Raw genomic sequence first — 24,707 nt, 5'->3', positions numbered from 1 at the left:
ATGTAAAAGTTCGTGTCATATTTCATTTATCTGTTTAGTGTACTTTCATCTTCACATGGAAGTAAGTAATTATAGAGAAATGTTTTTAGTTCTGTAGTTTTAGAAAGACCAGGGGAAATTCATTCTAAATGTGTTTTAACATGTGAGGAAACATATTCTATGTTGGGGAATTCAAAGATGTCATAAAGATTCCTTTAAAGCAGATTATAGTATGCTGTCAGTTATTAACACAATGAGAAAATCTAACTACTCAAACTCTCCCATTATCATTGTTTTCATACTTAAAATCCAATAAAAATAATCTGCACTTTGCCGTTTTGACAGCTAGCAAACAACCTTGGGAGACTCCCTTGTACTCTCATTAAAATAGGAAGAAATGTTTACTTTGATTTATTCCTTAGTGTTAAGGAGAGATTTCCACACCAAACTATTGAACACTGCAGAAAACTTGTAGATGAACACAGCATAGAAAAGGAGCTTAGCTTTTTCACCACGTCCACTTTGGCAGTCCAATATGAGTTCAGAGTAATTGAACTGGACCTGAGTGTGATGTGAGGGTATTACATTTGTTCTCAAAAAACACATTTGTAAGTAAGCACAAGAGTGAGACCTGGTAAAACAGTTGTAACATTGAGATTTGAAATGATTCTTAAATTATATAAATTATTAAATGATGTATCTAGCTAGCTGGCAGGCTATCTACAAATGAATTTAGATCTAGTTATACTGAAGAGAGTCCAAGGTACATCATGACATGTGAAACACATTGTTTTTTTTGTGCAATACTTAGGGCACTTGCCATATGCCTTTGTTCTAAAGCTCTCTTTTCTCTAATTTTGATCATTTAGTAGTGGTATCCTATTCTGCACCACTTTTCTAGTTATTCTGCTGTGTTCACATCTTAACATTTGTTTGGGTTGATAGTCCTGTGATGGGTCTCCTTCCCACTGCTTTTTCCATATTCAGCTCCATTAGATTGTCCTCCTCATTATCACACGAAAGTATCAATATTTATGATAACAATTCAGTTAGTAACTATTACCAAAAAAAAAGATTCTGACTAATGATGACCCATGTGTGTCAGAGGAGAACTGTACCCCATAGGGTTTTCTGCGACTGATTTTTCAGAAGTAGATTGCCAGGCCTTTCTTCTAAGGTGCCTCTTCATGGATTAGAACTGCCAGCCTTTTGGTTAGCAGCCATGCACTTAACTGTTTGTGCCACCCAGGGACTCCCACTATTACCCAGAAACCCCTATTTCTAAGGTTTGTGAAAGACTGTAAAAGAAAATGTTCTGCCCGTGATAAGTTAACTGTGTGGCTGCCAGATCTTGTGCATTGATCACTAATGAGCAGGGTGCCAGGCGAATACGTCATATTCAGTCAGAACATTTGAGTGGATGAACTAGTTCTATGAATGAATAAGTGATGTAGAGAATACCTGCAACAGTAGCAATCATGTGGCTCAGACTGGTCGGAGAAGGTTTCCTGGACAAGGAGAGCCTCTCAAAGGATGTGCAGGAGATGAGAAGTAGACACTGGCATTTCAGCTGGGATCGAGGGATAGCACCATGAGGCAATTCAAAGACTGAGGACTTAGAATGGTTTAGAGTTTTAACTAGGGCGTTATCAATCGACCTGTTACGTTTTTAGGACTCCAGGAAGGTTTTCTGACTCCACAGACTGGGCTAAATGCCCTTATGCTCTTAGCAGACTGTGTTATACTTGTTGTTTTACCTGTTTGTGAACGAATCACGATTTAGGTGCTGAAGTTAAAAAAAGGTGGAAATCAGTCATGAAGAGCTTAAACAGGTGGTGGCAGGATGACGGGTTCAGCACAGGGAAGGGTCCTATTTATGCCCAGACTTCAGGGTCTAGATTTTGGAGACTCGCAGCTATCTTTTGGCCAGGACACAGCCTCATGTTTAAAAGTGCCGGTAATTATGGAGTTTTTCCAAGAGAGATGATGGGCAGTTCTGCTAAGAGGTATCATTGCAGGGTGAGCACTCAAAAGCATGCCAATTACACATCAGCATTGGCTTTGTGAGGTGGTTAGCTGGCTTTGCACCCTAGGAATTAGGCGTTTCATTTATTTTGTGTGCAGTGATAAGGTTTTTTTTTACTTTACACAAGTAATGTATGCTTTTTTATAATAAATAAAACAACATAGAAGTGGGTAATGATGGGCTCAAGCATAGCAACCATTGTGAGGATGGTGCAGGACCAGGCAGTGTTTCGTTCTGTTGTACATAGGGTCATTGTGACTCAGAATCAACTCGACCACACCTAGCAACAACAACAAAGAAGTTGTTAATAATTTTTCACCTCCTACCCCCTAATTCTGCCTCTTCTAAAATAACCAATATTAATAGTTTGATATATGTCAGTCTTTCTGCTCGCACAAATGTACTTCCCTATTTTGAGGGTCAGTCTTTCTTTTTCCTTTTCTTTTCTTTCCTTCCTTTCTTTTCTCTTAACACACATGTATATTGGTATTTTTCTAAATAAAGCTTTAAAATAACAATTTAAACATCAATTTCAATGTCCTTCCTCCCTCCTTCTCTCCCTTGCTCCCTTCTTTTCCTAGAATATATCATATACCTTAAGCTATCAAATACTTCTGCTTAACATGGTATCATGAGCTTCTTTCTAGTTCAGTACATTTGGTTCCACTTCATGCTTTGTAATTGCTGTGATATGTTACCCTATACAGATGTGCCATAATTATTTAAGTTTTCCCTTATTAATGGACTTATAGATTATTCTCACTTTCTGCCATTATAAAGAATGCTTTAGTGAACATCTGTGTGTGCATGTCATTATGTGCTAGTACTTTTATTTTGTTTGGTTATATTTCTTTATGTATTTTGGAGTCCTGTCATTGGTGCATAGATATTTATTATGGGTATGTCAGTGGATTGTCCCTTTAATCATTATATAATGCCCTTCTTTGTCTTTTATGGTGGATTTTGTTTTAAAGTCTATTTTATCTGAGATTAGTATCACCACTTCTGCTCTTTTTTGGTAGCTGTTTGTTTGATATATTTGTTTCCATCCTTTGATTTTTAATAAATTTTTGTCTTTGTTTCTAAGGCGTGTCTTTTGTAGACAGCATATTGATGAGTCCTGTTTTTTAATCCATTCTGTCACTGTCTGTCTCTTTATGGGTGCATTTAAGCCATTTACATTCAGTGTGATTATTGATAGGTGTGAGTTTATTGCTGTCATTTTGTAGTGCTTTTTTTGTGGTGCTGATGTTTTCTTTGTTCCTCTTGCTCTTCTGTGCTGAATTCCTTTTGTGTGTGTTTTTTTCTTCCGTTTCTTTCGTTTGTGTAGATTTTATGTTTACTTGAGACTTTATGTTTTTCTTCTTTATTTTGATTAGTAGGTTTGTTACCTTTCTTTTGTGGTTATCTTGAAACTTACCCCTATCTTCATAACTTTAAACCAGTCTTTTATTACTTGATAACACCTTGACTTCATTTCCATTTCAAAGTTCTATATCTGCAGTGTTTATTCCCTCTTTTATTGATCTGACATTGTTGTCATTTACAGATTGACCTCTCTGGTTCCCTGTTGTAAATCTTTTAGTTTTGTTTTATCCTTGAGAGTTCATTATCTAGGTTCGTATCTGGCTGATGCTGTCTTATGTGCTAGATTCAGGTTGTTGTCTGATGTTGTTGGTTCTCTAACTGAAGGACTCCCTTTAATAATTCTTGTTAAGTTTGATTCAGTTTTTATGTATTCTCTTAATTTCTGTTTATCTGGAAATGTCCTAATTTCCCCATCATATTCAAGCAAGAGTTTAACGGGATATATTATTCTTGGTTGACAGTTTTTTTCTTTCAAGATTTTGTATATGTCATCCCATTGCCTTCTTGCTTGCATGGTTTCTGCTGAGTAATCCAAGCTTAGTCTTATTGTTTCCCCTTTATATGTGACTTTTCATTTTTCTCAAGCTGCTCTCAGAATTCTTTCTTTGTCTTTGGTTTTAGTGAGTGTAATTATGATATGTCCTGCTGTTTTTCTTTTGGGGTCTATCCTATATGGGGCTCGTTGAGCTTCTTGGATAGTTGGCTTCTCGTCTTTCGTGATGTTAGGGAAGTTTTTTGTCAGTAAATCTTCAATGTTCCTCTCTGTGTTTTCTCGCCCTGTTTTGGAACTCCGATCACACGAAAATTCTTGCTTTTGATTGTATCCCACATCGTGCTTAGGGTTTCTTCATTTTTCCCTGTTCTTTTCTCTGCTTTTTCCTCAAGGTGGTATCCAAGGATCAACTTCCCTGATCCTGTCTTCCGTTGTTTCAAATTTGCTCCTAAAACCTTCTACTGCACTGTCCGTTCCTGAAATCTTGTGGTTTATCTTTTGGATTTCTGATTGCTGTTTTTGTATCATTTCTAGTTGTTTATTCGTTTTGAGGTTTTGTTCCTGTAGTATTTTCCTGATTTATTCCAATGTTTTGTCTGTCTTTCCCATGATTTTGTCCCTATTTTCCATGATTTTGTCAATTTTTTTCCTTATTTTTGTCTGCATTTTCCTTCATCTGTTGGCAAACCCTGAATATTAGAGTTCTGAATTCCCTATCAGGTAGGTCCAGTGCCTTTACTTCTAGCAGAAGGTTGTCTGGTCTTTTATTTTGGTCGCTTTCTGGAGCCCTCCTCTCCTGTTTGTTAATATGTTTTGATAGTGTCTGCTGTCTCCAGGATATTCAGGAGTTATTTTCTTTGTTTATTGATTGTAGATTTGAATGTTTCATCCTGAGTTTTTGTTTTGTTTGGTTATGTCTGGGCAGGAGGGCTGGGTGTGTTTTGTTGCTTGCTCGCCTGTGGGCACGATACTTCTCGCCACCTTGTCCAAGTGGGCAGGGTTAGTCATTCAGCTCTGGTGCAGCAGGGTGGGTCCAGCAGGAGTGGAGGGGTGGGGATGGGTAATTTGTGGCAGGAACTGGGGGCGACGGGGCGAGGCTGGGGGGCAGTGCAGGACAGGGTCTGGAGGACCACATTGGTACCACTCGGGGGTGTGGCAGGAGGAAAAGGAATGAATGTGATGTGCAGAGCTAAGTGGGTGGGTGAAAGAAGAGAGAGAGAGAAAAAGGCAAAATAAAAAATAATAAAATGAAGCAGAAAAAATAAATAAAAAGAATAAAAGTAAATAAAATGCAATGTGGTAGGATTTGGCAAGTGGGGGCAGGGCAGACCCAGCGAGGCCATGTGCTGGTCGCTCTCTAGCTGAGTGGTGTGGCTTGGTCTGTTGAGAAGTGGCATGGGTGGCACATGGGGCTAGATGGGTGTGAGAAAGGAAAGAAAAGAGGGGAAAGAGAGAAAAAATCAACAATCAAGCAAACAAATAAAAATAATAAATAAAAACAACAAAAATATGATGGTGGGGGCGCCAGTCATTGAGGGCGGGATGGTTGGGGTGGCGGTGAGCTGATGTCTTTCTTGCCAGATAGCACAGCCAGGCCTGTCAGGAAGGGGTAGAGGCAGTGCAGGACCTAGGTGGAAGGGAGAAGGAAAAGGAGAAGGGGAAAGATAAAGATTAAATAAAATAGAGCACTGAGGGAGTTGGCCTGAGGGAGTAATGCAGACCTGGGGAGGCCATGTGCCAGAGGCTCTCCAGCTGAGCGGTACAGCACAGCCCACCAAGAAGTTGGGGATGGCACATGGGGCTGGGTGGATGGGAGAAAGGAGAGGAAGGAAGGGAGAAAGGAAAGGAAGGAAGGGAGAAAGAGAGAAGAAAAATAACAAAAACAATAAATAAAATGGCACTGAGGAAGCCAATTGGTGACAGAGCAGGGGAGGCCACTCATAGTGACTCTCCAACTGTACTGTGAAGCATGGCCCCTCCAGAAGGTGTGGCGGCAGCGTACAATGCTGGGTGGGCAGGAGAAAGGAAAGGAGAGAGAGAGAATAAACAGAAGAAAAGAAAAAAAGAAAAGAACAAAAAAAACAAACAAAAAAATCACAGCCCGTCAAGAAGGGCAGAGAATGGCACACAAGGCTAGCTGGGTGGAAGGAAGAAAAGGAAGGAAGGGAGAGAGAGAAAAGCAACAACAACAAAAAAAAAGCCAAAAAACAAAAAGAACAAAGCAGACAAACCAGAAAATCACAGCCTGTCAGTAAGGGGAGGAGATGGCACACAGGGCTAGCTGGGCAAGAGAAAGAAAAGGAAGAAAGGGAGAGAGAGAAAAGTAACAAAAAAGCCCAAAAAACAATATCAAAAAAGAAACAAATAAAAACACACACACACACACAAACAGAACAAACAAACCAAAAAAATCACAGCCCGTCAAGAAGGGGAGGGGATGGCACATGGGGCCAGCTGGGTGAGAGAAAGGAAAGGAAGGAAGGGAGAGAGAGAGAAGCTACAGAAAAAGCCCAAAAAACAAATAAACAAAAATACAAACAAAAACAAAAAAATGGCACTGAAGGGGCCAGCTGGTGGGGGCAGGGCAGACCCCGGCAGAAGTGACCTAGTGTCTCTCCGGCTAAGCAACCATGGCAGAGGCTGAGAAGAGGGAAGAAAGGTAGGGGGTGGAAAAGAATGTATCCCTATTTACTGGGTGCTCTGTTTCCTGCTGGGAGCTCTATGAAGTTGCCTTCCTATACTCCCTGTCTCAGTTCTTTGGTGGCTGTAGCCCAAGATGGTGAATCCGGCCACGTTAGCTGGTATGGGACCTCCACTCCTCATTCTCTGTTCTCTGTTGGTTTCTTATTCCATTTGGTGCTTGATCGAGTTCTTTATTCCTTCATTTGGTACTTAGGGTTCCAGGCAGGACTGACATTTGTATCTGTTTTACTTAGTTTTTTGGGGTCTTTGCTGCAGAGGGATGGCACGATGCTTCTGTCTATAGTGCCATGTTGGCTCCATCCCTTCTGTTTGGCTGTATTTCTAAAGGGAGTTTACTGGACCAAGGCGTTGGTGCACTTTTAACTTTAATACCTCTTGACTTATTCATTTTCCACAAGGTTATAGCAGTTCACACTCCAGCACTGTATGAAATTTCCCATTACCCCTTATCTTCACCAATACTGGATTTTATCATTTGTTTTATTTTTTTTAATCCGATGACAATCTCATTGTTTCCATTTTTGTTTTTCTGTCTACTCTTGATGTAGAATATCTTCTCATGTGTATATTCATTAGCAGTTCTCCTTCTGTGAGCTGCCTTCTGTCCAGTAAGTTTTAATACTTGGTAAGGCAAATGCACCCTCACCAGTCTTCTTTATCAAATTGTCTTGTTTCTTCTTCCATACAAAGTTTAAAATCATTTTGCCCAGGGCCGATTGAAAGCCTAAACCACTGAAATTCTGATTGAAATTCTGGTAAGTTACAGATGAATTCAGGAAGATCTCTGATGTATTTTTGACACTTAGTCTTCTCATCAAGTTTGCCTCTCCATTTATTTAGGTCTTATTTTATGAAATTCAATAAAATTCTATGGTTTTCTTCATTTAGTAACTATACTTCTTGTTGAATTTATTCCCAAGAATTTTATAGTTTTGTCTTTCTTATAATGGGAGAGGCAGTTGAGAGATTCTAAAAAGAGTCTAGACTGTGCCTTCAGAGACAAAGAAAGTAGGTTTTCCTTTCTTTCCTTGTCACAGGTTACTTTTTTTTTTATTGTACTTTAGGTGTAGGTTTACAGAACAAATAGTTTCTCATTGAACAGTCAGTACACATATTGTTTTATGACATTGGTTAACAACCCCACGACGTGTCAACACTCTCCCTTCTCGACCTTTTTTTTTTTGGTGAAGATATACATAGCCAAAGATACAGCATTTCAAAAGTTTCTACATGCACAATTCAGTGACATCGATTATGTTCTTCCAGGTGTGCTGCTATTCTCACTTTAGATGAAGGTTTACGGAACAAAATAGTTTCTCATTAAACAGTTAGTACCCATATTGTCCTGTGACAATGGTTAACAACCCCACGACACGTCAACACTGTCCCTTCTCAACCTTGGGTTCCCTATCACCAGCTTTCCTGTCCCCTTCTGCCTTCTAGTCCTTGTCCCTGGACTGCTGTGCCTCATTAGTCCCGGTTTGTTTTATGGGGCTGTCCAATCCCCAGCTGAACGGTGAGTCTCAGAAGTGACTTCACCACTGAGCTGAAAGGGTGTCTGGGGGCCATACTCTCAGAGTTTCTCCAGTCTCTTTCAGGCCAGTAAATCTGGTCTTTTTTGTGTGTGTTAGAATTTTGTTCTACATCCTTCTCCAGCTCTGTCCAGAACCCTCTGTTGTGATCCTGGTCAGAGCAGTCAGTGTAGTAGCTGGGCACCATCTAGCTCTACTGGACTCAGTCTGGTGGAAGCCTTGGTAGCTACGGTCCCTTAGTCCTTTGGACTAATCTTTTCCTCGTATCCTGTTCTCTTCATTCTCCCTTGCTTCCGAAGGGATGAGACCACTGGAGTATCTTAGATGGCTGCTCACAGGCTTTTAAGACCCAAGACGCTACTCATCAGTCACAGGTTACTTTTAAATAATAAACGTTAAATAAGGAATTTTTTGAGAAAACCAAGAGAGTCATTTTTCTCTTAACACACATGTATGTTAGTATCTTCCTAAATAGTGCTTTAAAATAACAATTTCAATGTCGACTGATAAGATTTATTACTTCTACTGTGTAGTAGTCCTGTTGCTTCAGGGTCTCTGCTCTGAGTGGAAGTCTCACGGAAATTAGGTACCAAGGTTTAACAAACCTGTTTGGGCTGTGGCTATTTTTTTGTGAGCTTCACTGTATGCTCTCAGTTTGTACCAGGAGAGTTGCATTAGCCTTCAGCTGTCACAAAGAGGAACAGAAACTAAAGAAAAACTCCAAGCCCACTACATATATTTAATGCGGTATCCTGGAACCACTGCAAGAGCAGAGTGCTTGATGGGCTCAGATGATAACTAGAGGTACTCTCCCACTGTTTTGGAATCACTGGGGCCCTGATCAGGTTGTACTAACTTTAACAGATGGCCCTTTCCAGGAACTTGCTCATTTATTTTAGGTAAGAGAGAATTAGAAGATAGAGGAGAGCAACATACTGTTGAGATATTTTCGCTGTTCTTCAGTCATCTCCCTGGAAGCTTTACCAAGCAGCTTGTACTGTAGGACTTCTTTGCCCAGACTGCAGGGTAGAGGCTGACCAGGTCTGCACTTAACAGGTGCAGCAGCATCATTAGCTGCCATGAGCCTACCCTTAACTCCTTTCAACGGGAATAGCCTCCAAGAAAATTTTAACTCAAGATACGTTTTTATAAGGGCACTATAATTCCACAGACTATATAGCCATTACATAATAATAATAACTTCCATTAGTAATTATTTTTAATACTTTCTAAATGTCTGGAAATGTAGTAAAATATTTACATGTGAGGATGGGCACATTCCTTGTCTGCTTTGTTTATCTGATGATGATTGATGGAGACGTGTTTATCCCGCCTCTGTCCCTCCACCATCATCAGTGTAATGTTGAAGGGGGGAGGAAAGAGCATCTGGCCAGCGGTCTAACTGGCCTCTGGTTTGAGCGGCACCATGTATTAGCGAAGTAACCTTGGGCAAGTCAGAGACTCTTAGCAAGCCTCAGTTAGCCTCATCTCCCCTGTTGTTATGTTGTTAGCTAAAACTAAGAAGATAATGTGTAAAGGCATGTTCAAGATTTTGCAGTGCTGCATATATGAAAGGATGTTATTCTGCATGGGTTACATAAATGTGTGTTGAATGAATTATTGTTCTCCATAAACAAATATGCTTTCTCTGGCACCTGCATCCTTCCAGGTCTCAGAGGGTAAGGATGCAGGTGTCTCCTTTCACTGGGTCCCCTTCGTCCCCTTGCCCAGGTAGGTGAAAGCAGCTCTTCAGGCTACTCCAATTTTTACATACAGAGAGCCTGAATCATAATGAATCTGGATTTACAGACTGAAGCTCAGCATGTGCATTTCCTAGCTCATGTACTGTATGTATGAAATGGTAAGACTGATAAAAATGTATTGATTTTTCTATTGTTAGTCTAGAGATTTTCAAAGCACCTTCATTTTACATACATTATCCTATAGCTTATTATTTTGTCATATCACTTTTCTAGGAGAAAAATATCAGGCATAAATCATGGCTATAGTTGTAAAGTTGAAATAAATTCAGAATATGTAATTTTTAAATCCCTGCTTCAACTGTGAATCGGAATTGACTTGACGGAAATGGATTTGTTTGTTTTTTTTTTTTTGGTGCTTCAACTAATGACACCATTTGACTCTCTTAATTTGTTTGTTCCACAGTGATAACCTTTGTTCTTATCCGTATTGTGTTATAAACAACTTAATTCAGTGAGATGATTTTACTTAACCTAGAATACCATAAACCAGGTCAATAATTTTAACTAATGACAGTAGTGGTGGGGTACACACAGCAAAGCAGACACCGAAGACAGCATTGACACAATTGAATACTGTCCATTTGAAATTTGGTGGGATTCCTATCTCAGTGTGTGTGTGTGTGTGTGTGTGTGTGTGTGTGTGTGTAACGCTGGTGACTCTTACTTTGCGCTGCAGTGTTTCTCTGTTGCCCTTTTAGTTATGGGCAATATTACTGGTTCTTAACAAACTGGACTCAGTAAGGCTAGTCATGGGCTGACTGGACTAACTTGTTGAATGACTGATTTAACTCCTTCTCACTCACATTCCTATAAACAATGAGATCAAAAGCCCCAGACCCTTAGAAATCTTTCACAAAACTTGGTGCATGCCAGTCTCTGGACTACCAACAGTGAATCACAACTGTACCCCATGCAGAAATAAACGATAGTTTAACAGCTGAGAAGCGAATAAAAGCTTTGAACATGTTAAATATACTGGTAGGCTGTATGGTGCGCTGCATAAAAGGAGCTCATAAACATTCTTGTCTGCATCTTTAGAAGGCCACTCTAGGGAGCTTTTTAGCATCCCCACATTGGTGATGGTTGAACAGGCGCCTGAGCTTTGCAGGATGTCCCACATGGTGCCCCATTCGCAAGTTTCGTACTTTTCGCTGTACTGTATAGTGCCAGTTGGTGAACAGGTTGACCTGATTTCTTTTACCCTCATTTTTTTGGGTGGCTCAGATGTATGAGGTCTCATTCAGTTCATTCTCCACGTCTACATGGTAGCACTTGCTAACATGCCTGTTAAAAAATAATCTTTACTTTCAGTGTCTTTAGAATTTTTTTATAAAAATAGTCTTTAGCCAAAAGTTCTCTTTGATCTGATCAGCCAGCATCCTCCATTTAAGGTAAATTGCCATTAGCCAGCATTTGGCACTAACTACAATGCCTCATTCACAGTGAAAGGAGGGCTTGGCTTCAGTTTAATAGAGTGATGGTCAGAGTCATAGGCTCTGAGGTCAAGCTGTGTGGAGTCTTCTCCCAGATCTGAGTAGCCTTGGACAAGTGTCTTAGCCTCTCCACATACCAGTTTGCTCAGCAGTAAGCTGGGCAATAACAGTACCTCCGTCATAGAGTTGTCAGGAGTGACAATCTTGGAACAGTGTCTCCCACAGAGCAAGCACTCAGTAAATGTTGGCTGCTGGTATATTTTCACTATCATCATTATTGCAGTAATGGGTTTCATAAGGTCCAAATGCAAATGGGCATTGACTTTTTCTTCATTTAATATAAATGCATTTATAAATGTCAGTGGAAGGCAACAGATGACATGTCTGAATGACGCAGTTGAGTCAGAAAAAGGAATGGAGCTTCTAAATCTCTCAGAGATCCACAGCCAAAGTTAAGATACTGGAGTAGTGAAGAAAAAAATATATTACTCAACCGCTCTGACCTGGCTCACAATAGAGGGTCCCAGACAGAGCAGAAAAACACTGTAGAACAAAATTCAAATTCACAGAAAAGACCAGACTTACTGGTCTGACAGAGACTGGAGGAGCCCCCAAGACTATGGCCCCTAGACACCCTTCTAACTCAGAACTGAAGCCACTCCCGAAGTTCACCATTCAGCCAAATATTAGGTCTGTAAAACATACAGTAACACCCATGAGGAACTTGCTCCTTAGCACAGTCAAGTATGCGAGACCAAATGGACAACATCTGTCCAAAAGCAAAGATGAGAAGGCAGGAAAATAGGACGAATGGAAACGGGGAACGTGCAGTGGAAATGGGGAGAGTGCTGGCACATTCAGGGGACTGCAACCAATGTCACGAAACGATTTGTGTATAATTATTGAATGGGATACTAACTTGCTCTGTAAACTTTCACCTAAAGCACAATAAAATGTTCAAGATACACACACACACACACACATATATATATATGTATATATATAACTAAGCAGAGTGTTGTATGGGAGAGAGTTAGTAAAATGACTCCCAGGATCCCAGAGTTAATCTGTTATTCTAGACTATTGTTTTATGGAATTTTTTTTTTTTTTTTTTTTGTATAAAAAGTCATTTTAAACTCAGTTCTAAAAATCTAATTAAGATATTAACCAAGAAGTGTCTGTCATTTGGGGACCATAAGTCTTTGTAAGTATAAAAAAATTAGGAGGGAATGTGGGAATTTCAGTGATAGTAAAGACTGAGTCCGCCATTGAGATGAGGAATGGGCAAAGATTCTTCAACGGCATGTGAAACTTTGGTTTTTTGTTGTTGTTGTTTGTTTTGTTTTAATAATATTTTATTGTGTTTTGGGTGAAGGTTTACACAGCAGTTTAGGGTCCCGTTCAACAATTTCTACACGAGTTGTTCAGTGACATTGGTCACATTCTTCAGAATGTGTGAACTTCCTCATTTTTTCTCTTCTGGTTGTTCCATTTCCATTTATCTAATTTCCCTGCCTCATTATATTCTCATCTTTGTTTTAAAGTAGTTGTTGACCATTTGGTCTCATACAGATGATTTTTTAAAGGAGGAGGTCCTTTGGTTTTTAAAGCACACTAGAATTTTCAGAGTAGTATTTCATCCTTGTCAAATCTCCCACCATCTTGACAGTTAAATTTAGCCAAGTGAATAAGCATCATATTTAAATGAAAGAACAGGAGGATTTGAGGAGGGTCCTTTGACACGAAAGTATATCCTTTAATGCACTAATACATTTCCAGATTAGGAAGTTATAACGTAAAGTACTTTTTATTTCACCTGAAATATTGAAGAAACTGACAACAGAAAACTGAGTTGGCCAGGCTCAGTGCTCTATTCGGTAGTCCATCCCTGTTCTTTATAGAAACTCCTCTCCAGGTACGGGAAGTGACAGGAAAACGTATAGCATATTTTGGACTCACCCAGTGCTGTTTTCAGGAAGCACTAAGTATGCACACTGTGCAGAGCAGTGGCTTGACCACCATAGAGATTGTACTTCGTTTTATTGCTGCACCCTTGAAACCACAGCCTCATTTGTGGGTGTCAAGTTCTTGGCCAGCGCTCCAGCTAAACAGGGCGAGGGTGTCTCATCTAGAATGGTATAAAGCCTTGAGAAAATAAAACATGGCTGGAAAACTACCGGGAAGACAAATGAGCTAATTTAACCCAAGCTACTTTTTAAAATACAGACACACAGAACAATAACAGTGGAAAATTACAGGAACCCAAACTCCCAGAGATGATTAAAATCCAAACGTGGGAATCACACATGTCACTGCAAGAAAGTCTTCCCACAGGTGGCTGTGCCCAGACATGTACATCTGAATTTTCCACATTTCCACAACTGTAAACTTCCTGGAGACCTCGGGTTTGAGAAGGATTTTAAAACTCTATTTCATCTGCTACCACAGTCGGTTTACTTCATGTCCTGATCAGTGTAACAGGATCATTGCAGCTGTAGACAGAAGAATTGTCTTTTATCAAAGGGATTAGATAACAGTCTGGTCTCTTTCTTTCCTGGCAAGAGATAATTATTACTTAGCCCTTACGTTCCATTGGTTTTTCTAATCCAGGATGAGGCTAGTGGAGGAAGTATTCATCTTACTCAAAGTAAAAAATAGGATGTCCAGAATTTCACATATAATCTCTTGCTATTTTAGGGAACAATACCAATTTTCAGCTCGTTACCTTCTTGTGGGAGATTTGAAAAATCCATTTTCCGTATGAGCAACATGATCATTTTCAACCATGTGGCCATGAATGTCAGTAATGAGATCAGATTCTGACAGGCTTTGTACTTCTGAATTACAGAGCCATCTCTCTTGAATGCCTTATTGCCCTTCCAGGCATCCATCTTTCAGAATTTGGAGATGAGCACCCTGCTTATCTGTGAGTGGCACACTCAGTTGATGGCAGGGGTCTCTCAGCTTCTCCAGGGTCTGGTCAGAGAGGACCTCTTACCCTTCTAATCTAAGCTGTTGACTTTGGTCTTCTTACAGCAGTTGACTTCTGTTACAGGATTCCATAGGGGGACAGTTTGTCCTGTATCCAAAGTTGGCATCCAAAGGAAGTGAAAACAAGTGAGTCGGAAAAACACTTTGCTTAAGCTTTACGTGTAAGAGGCTAATTTGGTGGCTCAGTGTTGAATCCTATTTATGTCTATGTGTCCACCGTAAAGCAGCCAGCTCTTACTCAGTAACTACAGGGTGTCTTGTGTGGCACAGTAGAAATATCAGTGGAAGTCCCTACCTCTCTGGTGACAAAGTGACACTATCATCTCTTAAAGTACACAGATTCTACCAAAAATGGGTGTATTTATCCAGAAAACTAAACCAGCAGTTGGAGGATTTTATCAGTGATCAGACATAAGCTGTATATTACAATTAACCCATTCATTTCATAACTTTCAGCTGTACGTCAGGCATTGTGCTAAGTAGATGCAAGGAAATCAGTGACAAGTAAGTCCAGCCTCTGCTTCAAGGGGATAACAGTGAGGCAAGCTGGCAGTCATGGAAACAGGCGGCCACATCTGAGGAGGGTAGTGATGGGTTAGTGCAGGGTGCTCCAGGGCAGATGCGGGGTAGGCCTGGGGGAAGGCCTCCCAGAAAACCAGATGTCCAAACTTGGTGAACTATGAGTTCCCTCAAATGAATGAGTAGAGCAGGGTAAAAGTGATTCCATGATGAGGAAAGAGCTTATGCAAAGGCCATTAGGTGAAAGAGAGCGTGCTATGTCCAGGAAACTGTGGTTTGTCTAGGCCTCGAAGAGCATAGAGTGCAAGGGGAAGAACAGAGGGGTGAGCCCAGGGAGCTGAGCAGGGGCAGCACATGAAGGGCCTTTGTGACCATTCACTCCTTCCACTAATATTTACTGAATGCCAACTGGCCACTTGCCAGGCACCATTGCAGACATTTAGAATGGCGTTTGTGGAGCCCTCGGTCTGTAAACAGTGGTGCATCCTGAAGGGCCTTGTATGCCATGCCCAGGATTTTGAATTTTATTGTGAGAGCAATGGGGAATCATCAGAGAGCTTTGGGCAGGAGAGCACCCGCATTGGGTCTTCATGATCTGACTGTAGCATGGAGGGTTATAGGGGAGAATGGGGCTAGGAAGATCATTAGTGACCTGACCCAAATCCTGATGGTGGGGCTGGGAAGAGCTATGCAGATTCAGCAGTGCCTGAGGAAGGATTCTGGATGGGGCCGGGAGATTCATGTATGTGAGGGACAAAAAGACATCCTTGAAGATCCTCAGGTTTCTGGGTGGGAAGCCCTGTATGCACTCATTCAAACAGGGAACCCAAGAGGAAGGCCAAGTCTGCAGGAACCCAAGTAGCCTACTGATTGGTGAATTCTATTTAGGAAAGGTAGGTGAAGTGCCAGTGGAATGTTCTGAGCCCAGAGAATCAGACTGATGTACCACTCTATTAGCGTGGTCATGGTTGGGGCCAGTTGTACAGTTTTTGTACTGTGCCCAGAAAAATCATTTATGTACACATCAGTACCTTGCTGGTTTTCAGAGAGGAGAGAGGCTGTGCTGCCCGTGCCCCAGGGAGAAGAGATTCCTCTTGGGACTCCTTCCCTGTGGGATACAACCTTCTTCCCAGCCAGCAAGGAATGCTCGCTGGTGACATTGGCATGCAAAGACTGGCAGGATTTGGGATGAGACCCTTGGTCTGAAGAATCTTAATCTGAAGTACAGATTGTGGTCTCTAGATCACAAGTTTTAAATGTTAGGCTCTCTTTTAGGATTTAATGATCTATGAAAATCCGTAGAGGGAGATCATCCCTGGGATTTGGTAGCCATTTTCCTAGAGGTTGTATTTTTGCTAACTTTCTGGGAACAAACATATCAGGAAACAGAACACCATGAATGTGGGAGAAGCGAAGGCACAAATGTCCCACTCAACACCTTCTGGACCCACGTGTGTCTTCAAGTCAGATGTTCCATGTGGGTGAGTGCCCTCTGCATGGGGAACACTGCTCTGAAGTATGAGAAGAGACCTCGTGCCATGTCATCTTGGACCAGCTCCAGGCTGGGATTAAAGGGCAGATTGATGTCTATAGTCGTTGGAGTGCTGTTGGATCTGGCTCTAATCTAAAGTATCTTTACTTTGGAAGGCACATGAATGTGTAGGAACCTGCCCTTAAACAACAGGTGAACCTCTGTACTTAAGAGTGTCTTGGGTCAGAATTGTAATTCAATGCCTTATTCATGTGGAAGACTTTCCTGATACTTTTTTAGCTGAATTTTAAGACTGATTCCAACCACAGCAACTGTTCCTCCTGATTTTTGGCTAGCAATTCATCAGTGTTTGGGAGTGATATGGCCAGAAGAATGTTGTATTAGGTGCCGTCAAGTGAGTCCCGACTCATAGCAACTCTATGTCCAACAGAACGAAACACTGCCGGGTCCTGCGCCATCCTCACAGTCATTGTTATGTTTGAGCCCATGTTGCAGCCAGTGTGTCAGTCCATCTCGGTGAGAGTCATCCTCTTTTTCACTGACCCTCTACTTTACCAAGCATGATGTCCTTCTCCAGGGACTGATCCCTTCTGATAACATGTCTAAAGGACGTGAGATGTAGTCTCACCATCCTTGCTTCTAAGGAGCATTCTGGTTGTACTTCTTCCAAGACAGATTTGTTCGTTCTTTTGGCCAGAAGAATACTAGCTAGCTAATTAATGCCAAGCTGTAACTTAGTTAGGGAGTAATGATGATGGTTCAGTGGTAAAGTCTTGCCTTCCATGCAGGAGACCCAAGCTCAATTCCTCGCCAGTGCACTTCATGCATAGCCACCACCTGTCAGTGGAGGCTTGTGTGTGGTTATGATGCTTCTGAAAACCAGCCAATGAAAACTGTGTGGATTGTTTAGTTAGTTGTGCATGGGGTCACCATGAGTTGGGGGCTGACTCAATGGCAGCTAACAGCAATAGCTTAGTCATAATGTTACAGAGTTAAAATGCTCCAGAGCCCTGGCGCATTCTCAATTTATTTCTAGAGTGCTGCAGGGCTGGATCTTGGACTCACTTCTTTCTTCTGTCTGTATCCTTTCTAAATCATCTCATTTAGTCCCCTGGCTTTAAATACCTTCTGTATGCTGATGACCTCCAATTGTATATCTGTAACTAAGATATCCTTCCCACATAGCCAGTATCTTAGTTCTCTACTTGGGATTCTAATAGGCAGCTTAAACTCTGTCTAAAATAATGCTCTTGCTGTTCCCTCCCAAACTTTCCCTCTACCGGTCTCCCCAGCTCAGGAAATAGCTGTACCGTTTGCCCCGTAACTACAGCCAAAAAACTCAGCAGTCATCCTTGATTTCTCCCTTTTCCTCACTCCCACCATGTAGTCCATCACCAAATGCATTTATTTTACCTCCAAAAAACTCTCAAATCAATCCATTTCTCTCCATCTCCCCTTCTACACCCTAGTCCAAGCCACCATCTTCTCTTACCTGGATGACCTCTAAAGTCTGGACTTCGTGTTTCTGCCCTTCCCTCTCCAGCTGTTTCACTGTGCAGCTGGCATGAGCCTCTGTCACACCTCTGCTTAAACCTTTTAATGGTTTCTCCCTGCACTTAGAACAAAACACGCACTCTTCGCCATGGCCTGGGATTATCTCATCTCTGCCTGCTTTTCCAGGCTCACCATAGACCCCTCTCTACCTCTCTTACTGGCCTCGCTTTCATTCCTTACAAACACCAAGCTCTCCTGCAGGCCTCTCTCTTCCTCCAGCTCTTCACACAGTGGCTTCATTCTAGTTCTTTGGGGCTCAGCTCAAATGTAACTTCCATAGAGAGGCTTCCTTGTCTAGTCTAAGTCAGCTCCTTCAAGGAGTCTCCAGCTTGTTAACATGTTTCTTCAATTCTTATCACAATAAATGTTTGCATTATTATGTGTACATTTACTTTATTCTTTCAAGTACTTATTGATCCCTATCATGTGATCCCCTAGCATGTGGTAGGTCTAAAGATGTAACCGTGTACCAGACAAAGTTCTCTGGCTCCTGCAGCTTACATCCTACAGACACTAAGACAAACAGTCTACTGTCAGGTAGTGAACACGCTATAAAAAAAAACACAGAGTAAGCAAATCGAGACAGATGAACCAAAGAGTAAGTTTCAACCAAAAACCCCATTGCCCTCGAGCCTATTCTGACTCAGCAACCCTTTAGGACAGAGTAGAACTGCCCCACAGGGTTTCAAGGCTGTAATCTTTACAGAAGCAGACTGCCACATCTTTCTCCCACAGAGTGGCTGCTGGTTTCAAAATGCTGACCTTTCAGTTAATCAGTCAAGCACTTAACCACTGCGCCACAAGGTTACTGAAGGGCATGTAAGAACTTAATAATGAGAAAGCATCACAAATAAACAGATGATTTATTCAATTAATGGTTTTGAAGAAATAAACTATTTGGAGAAAATTAACTTCCATCCATAAATTGCAGGATGATTAAAAAAGTTAAGGGTATAATGAAACCATAAACTAGAACAAAATTACTTCCCTTCTGGATGGGTAAAAATGGCAAAAGTCTGAAAGAACAGAAATACTGCAAAAAATGATTGACAGACTACATAATATCTTAATATTTCCAATTTCATGAAATTAAGAGAGAATCGTGAAATTAAGAAGCTAACAAATTGGGGAAAATACTTGCCACAAGTGGGAATAATGAAGAGTTAATAACATCCATATGTTACATGTCTTCACTTCCAGAGTGTATTTTTTTTCCTTGTATTTTAATGTTTCCTAAATCGGGCTATGTTTTTCAATCAATGCGTTCATTTAATGTGGTTAGTCATTGAAAACGTTAAGTCAATGATATATCTTCCAGACAATAGCATCTTACAATCAAAATGTGACTTTTAAAAAAGTTTGTAAAAATCCATATGAACATTTTTTTTTTTAAATTGCTAATTCACTCACTGATGTAACAAATACTTGAGGGTTTACTGTGTACCAAGGTGGTAGGTGTACACTGGCAAAGAAAATAGACAAAAATCCTTGCTTTCGAGTGCCTTCTCTATGCCAGCCTTTGTTGTGCCATGTATACTAGTTACATCCAATCTGGGATAGTTTGGGTTATTTCAGAGAGAATGAGTACCTTGGCCCAGGCCACTCAGCAGTTAACATTCCAGCCAAAGCCGGCCTGGCTCTAAAACCTGTGCTCTTTCCTCAAATTACCATAATTGTTGAGCTAAATGAAATTTTCACACTCGATCTTGCTGAGAAAGCTATCATTACCGATGCCCTTCTTTCTTCTCACCTGCCTCAGCACCGGGCTTAAGACGGAATCAGGGAACTATTGGAAACAGAAAGCCCTGCATGGACCCCCCAGCCAGGGCTGATGTCTTTTTAGCAAAGAATAATGTTTTGTCAACAAGACACGCAGAAAGTCTAGTCCTGCATTATTTAGGTGCCCTATTATATGCTTTCTAAACTTGTGCTAAGTAATATTTATTATATAAATTTCAGTAAGCATAAATTAGCTATAAAAACCAGTAAACCATTTATAATCATAAACTTGGGAAAGAATGGGAGGGAAAAAGAACAAACCGTACACTTTTCACAGCGTCTGAGAGAAATTGTAATTAGAAGTTGTCGTAAGTTGGGTTCTCCAGAACCAGAACCTAGTTGGAGGTTCTTGTGCAAGCAATTTATTGAGCGAATGCTCTCGGGAGAGGGGTGTGAGGAAGGTAGGACAGGGCAGTAGAAAAAGCTGGTTACAACTGGAGCCTCGCTTCAGCCAGATCCCACGGGGAGCCATGGAGTAGGCCCAAACTGGGACGAGGGAGCTGATCTTTCACAACCCTGTGTCAGTCACTCACTGGCTGTGTGCTGCTTGTGGACAGAGGGCAGTGCTTAACCAACCCAGAGTTGTTGGGGGCAATTCTCCAGAGAAGGATGGACGCACTGCTCAGTAAAGGGACCCTGGATGGGGGCCACCAGCATTCACTGCAGAAGTTCAATAGGAAATTAACTTGCTAGATTATCAAGTGTTGGGTCTTGAAACATAGCAGGAGCTCTCTGACTAGATACGCCTGTTGAACAGAGGATTTGCTTTGTTTTAGGGTGTTAAGGTCTTAGGCCTTGGTAAAAGAGACAATTTCTAAGGCCCTGTGGCAGAGTGTGTGCTCTGCAGAGCTAAGAGGGCAGTTTTTAAGTTGTTGCTGGGAAAAAAGAAAAAGAATTAAAGATGTAATTGGAAACAGTTCTCAGAAACTAGCTTATATAATACCAGCCTTGTCAGGAGAATGATACTGAATCCCTCCAGCTATCATACATGTTTATTCTAGATTCTTCTAAAATCATTTTTACACACTGGTATCTTCTCATCAATATATTTTTTCCTAACAGTGCTTTGCATAGAATGTTTAACTGTTTAGGTTTTCATTCTGTCAGTCAGCTGTTTCTCCTGAGGTGAAAGGAATGAAACAGCCTAGCAAAAGATTTGAATTGGAAGCCCCTTGAGTTTTGCTAATGAGTTCTGCCTGACTTATGCTCAGACTGCTGACGCTGTGTTATATTTAGGCACCAAAACCAAGATCACCCTTTGAAACGAAGAGCTAATTTTAAGTGTAAAATGAAATACCCCATTTCATAGGCACATTCCACCCCCCCACACACACATTTCAGCATCTCTGAAATGGGGATACATTTTACAATCAATGGCATCTGACAGTTATCACTGGGAGCGTTTTTTTTTTTAAATCAATAACCAGTTGCCGTAGCTTTGACTGCAACTCATGGCAGCCCCAGATGTATCAGAGTAGAACTGTGCTACTTATGGTTTTCAATGGCTGTTTCACAAGTACATCACCAGGCCTTTCTTCCAAGGCACCTCTAGGTGGACTCAAACCGCCAGCCTTCAGTTTTGCAGCCGAGCATGTTAACTGCTTGCACCACCAAGGGCCTTAGTTTTATATAAGCTAATAAGGTATCTTACAAAAGGACAGTGCCTTAGATTCAATGAAACACAGTAGATCGAATTTACGTTACCTTATTATGATGTAATACAGTGTGGTTCTTACATATTCTGTGTATTTGAAGGTTAATTCTTGAATTATTTTGTTGCACTCAGACTTTTCCTCTTTCAAGCACCCATTGGCTCACTATAGTGTTCAAATTAGCTTTAACTAGTCCTAGCAAGGTAGTACTCAGATTATGGGCTGTAAATCATGATTGTAGAAAAAAATTGACAGTTATCTGAATAACAGAAACAAGCTACGTTGTTGTTGTTGTTGTTAGGTGCTGTCAAGTCAGTTCCGACTCATAGCAACCCCATGCACCACAGAACGAAACACTGCCCGGTCCTGTGCCATCCTCACAATCGTTATGTTTGAGCTCATTGTTGCAGCCACTGTGTCAATCCATCTCATTGGAGGTCTTCCTCTTTTTCGCCGACCCTGTACTTTACCAAGCATGGTGTCCTTCTCCAGGGACTGATCTCTCCTAACAACATGTCCAAAGTATGTGAGACGTGGGGGGAAATAGGCTACAGAGAGGAAAATGTATTTCTTCCACTTTTAGTTTATGTGGTAGAGGCTGTGTATGGGTTTTATAAATGTGATTATGTTTCTGTAGTAACAAATGGCAGGCAAAGGCTATGTTCTCTTTAAAAATATGACTATACAGAAATCTCAATGTCCTGTGTAATCAGTTGCCTGTTGCCTAAAGACAGAGGCAATGTTCTGGCAACATTTAGTTAATAAAGGTCTACTTGGACCTCCATTTGAACCATTTCAGGGGCAATTTATTTGTCTAGTAGATGGAAAAGTTAGTTTGGTAATGCCATCTAGACAGGCTTCCAGGGCCTCAGAGAGTCTCTCATGGAGGGCGGTTAAAGTAGTAAGATGTCTATGCCCATGTCTTCCTGAAGCAAGCCTTATCTGAAAGCATTGTTTTTGGTCTAAAGATTTTCTTTTCATATTGGTCTGCACAGAGCTTAGGAATATATTTGAAGTTCAAAATACAGTCAGAATTGGGTAAATAGTATCCTTTGTTACCCAGTTCACAGGTTTTTGCTATAAATTCCTTCAGTACCTTTTTCATAGCGTAGAACGCACTCTTACACAAAGTATACATGCCTGTCACATACACAGTATTTAAGTATACATGATGTGCACACACACATACATGCACAGCTTTTTAAAGAAAAAAGAAACCATTTCCCATCCCATTGGTCACTCCTTTCTAGAATGCCTGCTACCGTTATGTAGATTCAGTATAAAATAAAATTAAACATGTCAGGGTTTTTAAATCAGTTTTAAACCAAAACTTTTTGAGATTGCCTTCTGATATTAACATAAAATACTTGGCTTTTTTCTGTTACTTTAATCCCAGCATATGGGTATCTGTACCGAAGCTAATTTGGATAAAAACGAAAACCAGTAACCTTTATCAAATTACAGTGAGATTTCCCTTGTAAGCTGCTTAGAGTTTCTATAGAAACATGATCTGCTGAGTTCTGTTGTAGACCTGCAATTCCCCTGAGAGGGCACGACATTCCTAATGCCGTGTGTGTGTTTTCTTTCCCTCTCCACAGGCCTTGAACCGGGGTATTGCTGCTGTAAAGGAAGATGCAGTCGAAATGCTGGCCAGCTACGGGCTGGCGTACTCCCTAATGAAGTTCTTCACAGGACCCATGAGCGACTTTAAAAACGTGGGTCTGGTGTTTGTGAACAGCAAGCGCGACAGGACCAAAGCCGTCCTCTGCATGGTGGTGGCTGGCGCCATTGCCGCTGTCTTCCACACCCTGATAGGTGAGGATGCGGACCAGCCTGGAAGAATCTAGCTTTGGTCACGTCTTCTTCCTTTTAACTTACTTAAATATGTTTACTGTAATATATGATTTCTTTAGTAATTATGAAATATGAAGATTTCAGGCGATGGAAGGAATGGAGTTTGTGCTCCTCGCTCAAGAAAATGAAATCTGTTTTCTCTGAGAAGCTATAGTTTTGTGTCTCTGATTCCCAAACCATGTGTTAGAGAGGGAGTGATTTCATTAATAGGTGATTGTATCTGAGATTAGCATGCAGTAAAGTCAGAGGAATCCTGGTGGCTCAGTGGTTAAAGCAATCAGCAGCTAACCATAAGATCGGTGGTTCAAACCCACCAGCCACTCAGCGGGAGAATGATGTGACCGTCTGCTGTCATAAAGATTACAGCCTTGAAAACCCTAGGGAGCAGTTCTGCTCTGCCCTATAGGGCCACTGTGAGTCAGAATCGACTAGACAGCAATAGGATTTTTGGTTAAAGTCAACAAAATGACAGTGCTTTTGTTAGAGACATTCATTATTGTACAAACTTATTTAATCTGAAGAATGAAGTATGGTGATTAAAATTAATGTTTTTCGGTAGTGAGAACGATTGACAGACTTTTTATTTATTAAATTTAATTTTCTATAAAAACAACCAGATCAGTTGCTATCAAGTCAGTTCCAACTCATGGCGACCCCATCTGTGCAGAGTAGCTCTACTCCGTAGGGTTTTCATGGCTATGACCTTTCAGAAGCCAACCTTTCAGTTAGTAGCCAAGCTCTTAACTGTTGACACATTATTATATTTTATTCAAAGACAAGAGTAAATACTCTTGCTATAACATTCTTTCCATGAAACAACAAGGAAGCTATTTCATACATATGGTGACGGACCTGCAGTTTAACCAAGGCCTTGGAAAGGCACATTTCTGTAGTGGGGGGCTCTACGTCTACCTTCTTGGCAGAGATAAGATCCTCAAGGACATGATTTCCTTGGCTTTAAAACAGCTTTGCTTACCTGGCATAAAAATCGAGTGCATGTCTATTGAACCCAGTTGCGTAAAGCACTGTGAATGACACTTCACAAATCCATTGTGTACCGTACAGTTGGCACTGTTGTATGGGAGCCACGAATGTCAGGAGCCAGAAGAGTCACCCAAACCACTGAGTGTAAGCTAATGTTTACTCACATAACTGTGAATCTAAAGTAAACAGGGTAGGACCTTTGTGGTTTTCCTTTTTAATGTAGCATAGAATTTTGTACTGTGTAAACAGTGTGGACAGTACCATGTTTGCTGATCAGCCAAATAATCCATCAAAGTTTTGATTTTGATCGTTAAATTTGTGCTCAGAGCTTCTGGGGTTGGGGTTGGGGTTGGGGAGGAGATGCCTTTCTTTCCCTCAATGTATGCCCTGACTGGTAACTTAGGGAATGAGTGTTTGCACATCTGTCTGCTATTTGAAGAAAATTTCTGCAGCTAGATTTGATCTGGGCCATTTTCAGTGAGAGTATATATATTTGAGAAAATTCCATATTTTTTTAAAATAAGGGGCTTATCTAAGAGGTAAATTAACTCCACTTTGTTACTATTCTTTTTATTTGGGTTCTAA

At 41.0% G+C, this 24,707-nt stretch overlaps 1 protein-coding gene across 1 annotated transcript in view; it reads left to right on the top strand.

Moving 5' to 3' along the window:
• Positions 1 to 24,707, top strand: part of ANKH (ANKH inorganic pyrophosphate transport regulator) — a 161,387-nt gene that overhangs the window by 73,433 nt on the left and 63,247 nt on the right. The window contains exon 2 of the mRNA XM_023738422.1: positions 22,850 to 23,099. Coding sequence (XP_023594190.1) covers positions 22,850 to 23,099 — 250 coding nt within the window. The remainder of the gene's footprint in view (positions 1 to 22,849; positions 23,100 to 24,707) is intronic.

This window comes from Trichechus manatus, unplaced genomic scaffold (genome assembly GCF_000243295.1).
Source record: "Trichechus manatus latirostris isolate Lorelei unplaced genomic scaffold, TriManLat1.0 scaffold00116, whole genome shotgun sequence".
Taxonomy (NCBI): Eukaryota; Metazoa; Chordata; class Mammalia; order Sirenia; family Trichechidae; genus Trichechus; species Trichechus manatus.
Note: the sequence above shows the minus strand (reverse complement) of the source record. Positions and strands in the feature narration are given on the sequence as shown.